Source organism: Dipodomys ordii, unplaced genomic scaffold, assembly GCF_000151885.1.
Source record: "Dipodomys ordii isolate 6190 unplaced genomic scaffold, Dord_2.0 Scaffold151, whole genome shotgun sequence".
NCBI classification, from domain to species: domain Eukaryota; kingdom Metazoa; phylum Chordata; class Mammalia; order Rodentia; family Heteromyidae; genus Dipodomys; species Dipodomys ordii.
In genome coordinates, this window is record NW_012267367.1 from 3,358,007 (window position 1) to 3,368,105 (window position 10,099).

Below are 10,099 nucleotides of genomic sequence, written 5' to 3' on the forward strand. Positions count from 1 at the left end.
AGTTAGCATGGGATTTTGTGGTAAATAAAATTTCTACTGCATGAAAGAAAATATATGAAAATAGTTAACAATGATAATTTATTCTTCAACCACTCTTCAGTAAAAAGATGGTAATTTCTATTTCCATTGTTGGGGAGAAGTGGGAAGTTGTTTATATTTCTCATCCAATTTATCTCATTAGGAAATTGCATATAGCTTTTAGATGAATCTATTTGACTCTATCTCTGACCTCAGTGTTCCTAGGGGTATACAAAGATAAATTGTGAGCTCATAAGGAACTCACAGTCCATGTGGGAAATACAACAGGAGTCACACCACAAATCGAGAATAAGTTATCATTTGATATTACATATGCACGAGTTAATCAGCAGCACAAAATGTAAGAGAGGGTCTAGTTATGATTTAAAAATACTTAGCAAATAGTGATTTAAAAATATGATAGCATAAAATATATTTGATTCACTCATAAGAGAAACTTCATCTTACGTATACATTTATTTTATTGCAGAGCATTATGAGAATTTTTAGCCAAAATTAAGTTATTAGCTCAATCATGATTTCAATATTTGCAAGATGTTTAAAATTAAGATCATGGAAAGCCAGATGAGAAATTAGGGATGTCTCACCTTTTCTTTGGTAGAGTAGACTTGTGTACTATCAGGCTCATTGTTTGTACTCTGTCCCCAGCGCTTCAACAACTGGCAAATGACTTCTTCCTACTAAGTTTAGGATCTCATGGTAGATTGGAAGGGATATTATTGCCTTCAGTTCAGTGTCTCATCACTCTGGTTCATTTTCTACAATTCTACTCTTTATCTTCCTGAACTACAGCTGCAATAGTGACATTCTTTGTCACAAAAGCCTTCATTAGAGCATTATTGCCCAAATAGCAGGTCTGATGTACTTACTCCTCACCCTGGCACTTAGAACCTACCAAACCTACCAGAGTTTTCTTTGACTCTTCTGGCTTTTTTTTTTTTTTTTTTGTTGTGGGGCTTGAACTCTGGACATGGGCACTGTCCCTGAGCTCTTCAGCTCAAGGCGAGTGCTCTACCACTCTGAGTTACAGTGCAACTTCCCATTTTCTGGTGGTTAATTGGAGATAAGAGTCTCACGGACTTTTTTTCTGCCTAGGCTGGCTTTGAACCACGATCTTCAGATCTCAGCCTCCCGAGTAGCTGGAAGTGCAGGCTGAGACACCAGTGCCCGGCGTCTTCTCACTGTTTTTGTTCTCACAACATTGGTCTTTCTGCCATTTCCTGATTTCAAGTCTTGGATTGGAAGCCATTTCTTTTTTCCTGGAATAGCTTTCTCATATATCCAGGTAGAGAGAGAGAAAGAGAGAATTCTAGGCAGAAAAAAATTATGCTCAGAGATATAGAGTGAAAGATGACTCAGTTGAGTGGGAATTAATTTGCAAGATGTAGACAGTAATCATTGATTATTTACAAAAGGAAGGTTGTAATTGTGTTTCGCATTGCTGTTGCAGGTATGTGGAAGGCAGTTCCATTCCTGTTCCAACTCACTACTACAGCATCATCACCAGCTGCCTGGACTTCACTCAGCCTGCTGACAAGTGTGATGGGCCCCTGTCTGTATCCTCCTTCATCCTTCCCCATCGTCCTGAGAACGACGAGAGCTGCAATGTGAGTTCAAGGACACACATCCTTAGAATGCACTTTTGTACTTAGTATTTGCTTTTGAAAGTACATTCCCGGCACAGAACTAGAAACTTACCTATAAAGTGTGTGGATTATCCACCAAAGAGGACAGAAGAAAGGGCCCACATAGCATTATGTTTAACACACCACATGAGTATCTTGTCTGTTAATAGATTATAGAGTTTTATTTTTCATAGTGCATATATATGTGTATGTACATTAAGTATCAGCTCTATTGATGTGCTCAACTTTGACAAATGATGAAAAAGTCCAGATAGCTTCACAAAAGGGATCCATTTGCTTACTTATTTGTTTGTTTGTTTGTTTGTTTATTTTCTTACTTATTCACTTACTGGTACCAGTACTGGGGATTGAACTCAGGACCTGGGCACTGTCCCTGAGTTTATTCGTCTCAAGGCTAATGCTCTGGAACCAGAATTCTATTTCTGGCTTTTTTTTGGAAGGGAACATAAGAATCTCATAGACTTTCCTGTCAGGTCTGGCTTCAAATTGCAGTCCTCCAATCTCAGCCTCCTGGGCAGCTAGGATTATAGACATGGCCACTAGCACCTTGCTGTAGCCTATATTTTTAATGCCAATTTGGAAACCAGATTTTAGCATATGAGAGCTTGGTGAGAACACCCTTCCACCAAAATTGGCAAGTTACTTCCTAAGGAGAGAAGTAGCAAAACACTGCTTTCGTTCTTTCTTTTTGAGGTTTTATAATTCTACTTTGCTATAATGTAAATTGGGGAAAGCCTTCCTCCCCCATCCACACGTTTAAATGATTGCATTTACAAAGGAAATTTTGGACTCACTGACCATTTAAAAAAATCAAACAAATGCAATATGAATATTCTCTCAAAAATACAACCTCATGCTTATTCTGCTTACTCGGAGGGGTTCCTGACCCATCTGGAGACCTCCTACTTTGTTAATTATATGGTCACACTGAGGATCGGTCAGTAGCATTGTGGGTAATGTTATATTTAGGTCTTTCCTGTGGATTGCAGAGATCTTGGTTAGTTTGGGTAGAAGGGTGGAGTGTGGAAGGCTAAAGTCCTTACTTCTTCAGCCTGCAAAGCAATTTCTTCCCATTTCTTCATTTCTCCTGAGATGGCCGGGCACTGGCTTTCTGAACCAACACCCTCATGGTACATATTTAGTTAGGCCTGGCACAAGCTGCTGGAGCTCCCTGTCCAGGTCTGTGTGGTTGAAGCTTTCTGAGAAAACCTTTGCAGGTTCTTGGCTTTTGGTCGGTAGCTCACTGAGACCATTAGTGGTCAAGAGTTGGGGAAGGGCATGTCTGAACACTTTTTGCTTTGGGACATGCAGCCACCTTTTGACTTCTAGAAAGACTCTTGGGGGCCATTGCAATCCAGGGGCTTTAAGGAGTAGAATCCTTCATGAAGGCTCTCCTGCTCCTCTTGATAAGGAAGGTAGCTTCAGCTCATAACTCATATGTCTCCCTGCTATTATCTTTTTCCTTCTTTCCAATATTAAATCTTTCTGAGACCCAAAGAACTGTTTCTCCTGAATTATCTTTTAGTTTCAAGCTAGACATGAAATGGATTGTTCAGTGTAGGACAGCTGAGCCATCCACCTGGAATTGTGCCATGCAGCCCATTTTATGAAAGACATTGCTTACCTTTCTTCCATGATGTTTCTTTACTGCATTTTCCTTTATTTCTTCCTCTTTCTTTTTTTCCCCTCTAACTCCTTCTGGAGTTAGCCTTATTGACTGGTCTGTCAGGAAATGAGATCTTGTGAGAAGAAATGACTTAACCAAGTTCTCATAGCCAAGAGTCACATTTCTAAGACTTCAGTCCCAAAGCACCAACTGCAGCACCCGTGTTGTATAAAGTCAAATTCATTGAAATAGGAATTCATTGCCATCCAGCAGAGGATGTAGATGATATAGTGGGTTCTTTTGAACACTCTTAGAAGGCACATACATCAATATGCATTAGGTTTCAGCTCTTCACTTTCCTTGGGAAGCAAAAGACAGTGCAAGTTACTCGTACTCTGTGTTCACTCTTGCATTTGACAGCCAACAAAGGAAACAAATTATTGAATTCTCAAGGTCTATGGTTTTCCTAATTTTGATTTATATTCCCGGAACCTACTGAGAATAGAGCCTTCTCAGACCACATCTCATTTATTTGGAACAGCTAATTGCTGTTGAAAATGTTTGCAGCCAAGGGCAGGTACTTGCGGTATATTACCAATGGGAATGCAGTAGAGTGATGGGAAGGTCAGGGAGGAAGGAACGACATGCACTGGGTCTGTGTAGCAATGTGTAACAGGTCATTTGTGGACAGGAAGCAAAGTGACCATTTAGAGAAGCTGCTTGGAAGATCCTGACTCTGGTTGCTCTATTTCTTTTTCTTTGAAAAATTATCTTTAAGTAGTTATACAAAGGAGTTGTTATTTAACAAAGCAGTTTATGAATACATTGCGTCTTGCTCAATGTCAACATTTCAACATTTCAACACCCATTCCTCTCTTACCCACCCCTTCTCTCAATCTTCTTAAATTTGTAGGATATTCATTGAACTTTTGACTGCATTTCCCCCTTCTTTTCTTCATTCATCTCCTCCTTTCCCCTTGGCTCCACACCTCACCCCTCAGAAGTAGCCACTTCCTGGTGTTTCTTTTGTTGAACTTTGATTTTCCTTTCAAAGAAACAACATGATTTGAGTTTTCCCTTTAATCAATTAATTCCTTTGTAGACACTTGTGTACCATACTTATAGGTTTACAAACTAAATCTAGCTTATACATATAAAGGAAAACATACATCCTTTATCTCTTTGGGCCTGACTTATTTCCCTTAATATAATTGTTTCCAGGTTTTTCCATTTCTTTACAAATGATACAATATCAGTTTTTCTAATAGATGAGTAAATAGATGTATATATGCCTCATTTTCTCGATCCATTTGTCCATTGAGGGGCATATGAGCTAGTTCCATACCTCACCTATGGTGAATAGTGCTGCATCGAACATGGTTGTGCTGGTGGCTTTACTGTGTCTTGGTTTGTAATCTCTATTTCTATTGCAGAGCTCAGAGGATGAGTCGAAATGGGTAGAAGAACTTATAAAGATGCACACAGCTCGAGTGAGGGATATTGAACATCTCACCAGTCTGGATTTCTTCCGAAAGACGAGCCGTAGCTATTCAGAAATTCTGACTCTCAAGACATACCTTCATACCTATGAGAGTGAGATTTAATTTTCTGATCAGTGCAGTGCAGTCTTATCAACTGGTGTATATTTTTATATTATGTTTGTATTTATTAATTTGAAACCAGGACACTAAGAAAAACACTTAGTATTTTGATCCTGTACCAAATCTGACAATATTAAGCTTGAATGACTCCACTGTTTCTTATCTAATGCTTGATTTAGATAGTCCTGTGTTCCGAGTAGAGCTTGTAATAAATACTGCAGCTTGAGTTTTTAGTAGAAGCTTCTAAATGGTGCTGCAGATTTGATAATTGCATTGAGGAAATATTCATTTTCCAATGCACCATTGCCACATTTAGTCCTGTACTGTATCAAATCTTGATTTTTGTAAAGTTGCATTCATCTGCTATTTACTGTAACGGTCATATTTAAACCTTATAAACCAATCTTAACTATAATAAATCACATATTCAGTTTTCTTCTGGTTTGGTCTGGCCTTTATTTATAAATGAGAACGTTTGCTTCAGGTGTATGCATCAATGAAAGAATCCATTTTTTAGTACTCAGTCCTTATCCAGATACTTCCTTGATATTGAATTATAGAGACCTGGATGAGATGGGTTAGCTGTGTGTCTATGAGCAATCAGAAAGGCAGAAAGAAAAGGAATCAGAAAACTCCTGAACATTTTCTCCTAACTCTTTTCTAAAATACTTTGATGTTTCAAGAATATAGTGGGTGCTTTTGGACAGTACTAGAATTCACACACATAATTTCATGCATTAGGCACCAGCTCTTCGCTTTCCTTCCAAAGCAGAACATCGCAAATTACTTGTGCTCTGAGTTCAATCCTGCATTTGACAGCCAACAAAAGAAGCAAATTATTGAATTATCCATAGTCAATGGGTTGCCTAATTTTGTCTTCTTTTATTATTTATTTATTTTTGTCAATCTTGGGGCTTGAACTCTGTGCCTGGGAACTGTCCCTGAGCCTCTTTGTGCTCAAAGCTAGCCTTCTACCACTTGAGCCACAGCACCATTTTCAGCTTTTTCTGAGCAGTTCATTAGAGATAAGAGTCTCATGAACTTTTCTGCTCAAGCTGGCTTTGAGCCCCCAGATCTCAGCCTCCTGAGTAGATAGTGTTACAGACATGAGCCACCAGTGCCATTTTGTTTTATATTTTTAATCAAACTGATTCAAGATTCTTAAGTAGTAGACCCAACTTGAATATTATTAAGTATATATGGTACACAAGGCATCCACCCAAGAACCATGGAGGATATAAAGAGAACTGCTAAGGTGAGCAATGTATAGACGTGCATATGTTATTAAGCAGTTATGGCAGGGAATAATAAATGCCAAGTGACAACTGTTATTCACAATATAATATGGCAGAGGGTCTGAATGGCATGTAGGGTGATTTTAATAGTATATAGTTATGTCTTTAAATAATAATGATGTGTGGAGCCACTAAGTCATTCAAAAACTTTCAGTCTTTCTGACTGTCATGGAGAATGATTGTAGTTGTTACATTAGTGTTCTTACTAATCTACTAGACTGATGTTGTCATATTTCTAATAGTTGCTAATATCATAGTAATTTATTTTCATGATGGTAATTATTATAATTAGTCTTTTCTATGGTCAGTGAAATAAGTTTTTGTTTCTATAAATTTTCCTTTAAAATACATGAGCTTTAGAAAGATAATGTGTCATTGCATTGGAAGCAGGAATAGCTGAGCACCTGGAGCTCCTACCTATTATGTTACTCAGGAGCTGAGATCTGAGAAGCTCAGTTCAAAGCCAGCCTAAGAAGACAAATTGAAGAGATTCTTCTCTCCAATTAACCAGCAAAAAGCTGGAAGTGGAGATGTGGCTCAAGCGGTAGAGCGCCAATATGAGCTGAAATACCATGTGAAAGCAAGAGGCTCAGAGGTCAAATCCCAGGAAGGGCACGTGCACTTACGTGCACACACTCATAACACACATAGGAAAATGTGTGATGTGTAATGCTGAGAATACACAAAAAAAAGTCATGGCAGTGGTAAGAGAAAACCTGAAGCTTGAGAAACACAGCTACAGGACAGCCCTGGAAGGCGTGACTGTGGCGCTGCTGATAGCTGCATCTCGGAACACACACCGTTCTCCAGGTGTGTCTGGCTCTTCATACTCATCGCCTCCAACCACTGAAAAATGGGAGCTCAGGAAGACTTGGTTGAAGAATGGGGCTGGGATGGGGAAGGATGCTTGAATTGGGTTTTGGAGTTCAGGGTAGGATGTCGGTAACGTAGAAATAAATGGATTATGAGCCGGGCGCCGGTGGCTCATGCCTGTAATCCTAGCTTCTCAGGAGGCCGAGATCTAAGGATCGCTGTTCAAAGCCAGCCCGGGCAGGAAAGTCCGTGAAATTCTTATCTCCAATAAACCACTAGAAAACTGGAAGTGTCGCTGTAGCTCAACTGGTAGAGTGCTTTCCTTGAGCTAAAGAGCTGAGGGACAGTGCTCAGGCCCAGAGTTCAAGCCCCATGACCGACAAAAATAAATAAATAAATAAATGGATTATGGTTTATTATCCACTCAACGTTCAACAATAAGTTATTGAAAATCTATTATACTTCAGTACCTTTATTTGCCATTAGAGATTAAAGCATCAAATAAAATAAACATGGGTTCTGAACTAATAGAACTTACTTTTTATTGAAAGAAGGAGATCCTATTAGAAAGCTCTCAGGTTTTACAGGGTAAGTGCCACAAAAGATTTAAATATGTGGAGTGACAAGGGAGCAAGGAAGGAAACAAGTGTTGTAGATAATATTCTAGCTAAGGCCTTGGGGGAAGAACTAGCCTTGAGAAGAACAGAGATGAGAAAGAAGAGGGATCAAGAAGGACTGGTACTTTGAAAGGTCAGTGTGAGGATGTTTACTGTGAGTTTGAATGCAATAGCATCAAGGTAAGTAGCACCAACTTTAGGTCTCATCCAGGGCTGGTTGCCCAGTTCAGGCATTTTTTAATTCTATTTAAAGTAAAATGAAGCCTGGTATGATGGAGCACACCTGTAATTACAGCACTGCTGAGAGAAAATGAAAGTTGGAGATCAGTTTAGGCTATGTAACAAGACCCTGTCTCAAAAGAGAACAAAATATAGCCCCCTTCCCCCAAGAAACTAAAACCATAAATAATAGTTAAAAGTGCAATGGAAACTAATCAAAAAGTCTCAAGCAGAAGTATAGTAGGATATGATTTTCAAATTTCACAATATTGACATGGATATGTAATAATGAAATACTACTTTCTGGATACAAAACAGATATTAAAGAAGGTTTACTTATTAATGGCTATCATTGTTTCTCCTGAGTAGCCTTGTGTGAGATTTTAAAAAGTAGTCGCAAGCTCCTCGCTAAGCTAGATTTCTCTATCACCTGATTGAAGTCTATTCACAATAGCTTACACCTAAAGCTCTTTGAGAGAATTGTTGCCAGTTCAGTTGAGTACTGCTGCTCTAGTTTTGTTCTGAGGCTAAATCTTCCATTCTCACAAATAAACTTAATGCCCAGAGAGAACATCCCACCCCTGTGGATTTCAGGTAAGTGGCTGATAAACACATCATTAATTGTGGAGTTATTTATGAAAGTCCCTGAATGGGAAGGGACTCTATTAAAATGGGGTCTAGAAGACTATTTTCCATTAAAAAATATGTTGAGACCTTACTCCATTCATACTTTCATTGAGCAAGTAGCAAACCACTCACTAGCATGGTGGTCCTGTTTCTGTGGATGGGTTCAGAAACTGCCTCTTTGAAATGAGTTCATTGTAATGGGGTAAACCAGGAAAGCAGCCTCCTCATAGTTTCCCAGAGGGTGAAAACATTCTGGATTGTTTATAAGAGGGTTGACTTTTGAAAGAAATCTCTGAACAAAAGCAGTACTGGTGCCAGATTGGTTTGTGTAAGGCTGCCCAAGAGCCACAATGCCTGACTTCCTGTTCCCATTACTCCTTGTAGTGGTTGGGAAGATGGTGGCTGCGAATGAATCCAAAGGAGTTCTTCTAAACTGTTTACACTTCTCTTACTTGAGCTCTGCCGTAGCTCTGCTGTAACTCGCTGCTGAGTCAGGACCAGGTTGATCTGTGGGTGGGAAGTGGGAAAGGTAATAAAAGTTCTCCGTGGCTTTGAGGAGAGGTGTTGTGTGGGACCATGAGGAACAAAATTCAGACATTCAAGTTTAAATGCTTGGGTATAGAGAGCTCTGCTGGAGGCCCAGCTGGGTGGTAGAGGTTCCTGTTGGGCTTTATTTCTAGGAAATGACTCTTCTTGTCCAGGATGTACAGCTCTGGAAGGAATGCAAATATGAGAAAAAATAAAGGACTCTTTTTCCTCCTTACTTCCTTCCTTTCTCCCATCCCCTTTTCTCTCCCTCTCTCTCTCTCCCTCCCTCCTTGTTTTCCTTCCTTCCTTCCTTCCTTCCTTCCTTCCTTCCTTCCTCCCTCCCTTCTTTCCTTCCCTTTTTTCTTTTTCTCCTTTTCTCTCTGTCTTCTCTTCTTCCTTCCTTTTCCTCTTCTAGCTTTGTCAAAATAAAATTGACAATCTGCACGTTTAAAGTATATAATTTTTTGTTGTTGTTGTTGGTCGTGGGGCCTGAACTCTGGGTCTGGGTTCTGTCCCTCAGCTCTTCAGCTCAAGGGTCTACCACTTGAGCCACAGCACCACTTCCAGCTTTTTCTGCTTATGTGGTGCTGAGGAATCGAACCCAGGGCCTCATGCATGCAGGGCAAGCGCTCTACCACTGAGCCACCTTCCCAGCCCTAATTTTTTGATTTTTATCAGTTTTAACACACAAGTCCACCCATGAAGCAACAGATGTCAATTAGAATCAAACATTTCTTCATCTCCCTTGGTAAACCCCTTTCATTCCCAAACCACACCATCCTCTCCTCAATTTCCAAACCCTGTTTTGCTTTCTGAAACTAATAGATTGGTTGACATTTTAGAGTTCCTAGTCTGGCTTCCTTTCCTTAGTAAAATTATTTAAAGTATTCCATTTAACAATAGTACGTTCCTTTTTAATTGTTGAGTAGTATTTTATTGTATCAATGTACAATTTCACTTTTGGAAATACGTAGATGTGAAAGGCTTGATATTCTTCAGTAATTTTTTTTAACTGCCAACTGTTTTCCAAAGTAGTTGTTGTGTGTAACATTCCTACAAGCAGTGAATGAGAATTAACTTTTTTTCTATACTTGATGTGTTATCTTTC

The 10,099-nt window shown here is 39.3% G+C and overlaps 1 protein-coding gene across 1 annotated transcript in view; it reads left to right on the forward strand.

The window, feature by feature from the left end:
• Window positions 1–5,328, forward strand: part of Enpp2 (ectonucleotide pyrophosphatase/phosphodiesterase 2) — a 77,002-nt gene extending 71,674 nt beyond the window's left edge. Inside the window, exons 25-26 of the mRNA XM_013032231.1 lie at window positions 1,490–1,646; window positions 4,725–5,328. Of these exons, the coding sequence (XP_012887685.1) occupies window positions 1,490–1,646; window positions 4,725–4,895 (328 nt within the window). The 3' untranslated portion in view covers window positions 4,896–5,328. The remainder of the gene's footprint in view (window positions 1–1,489; window positions 1,647–4,724) is intronic.
• Window positions 5,329–10,099: the final 4,771 nt, after the last annotated feature.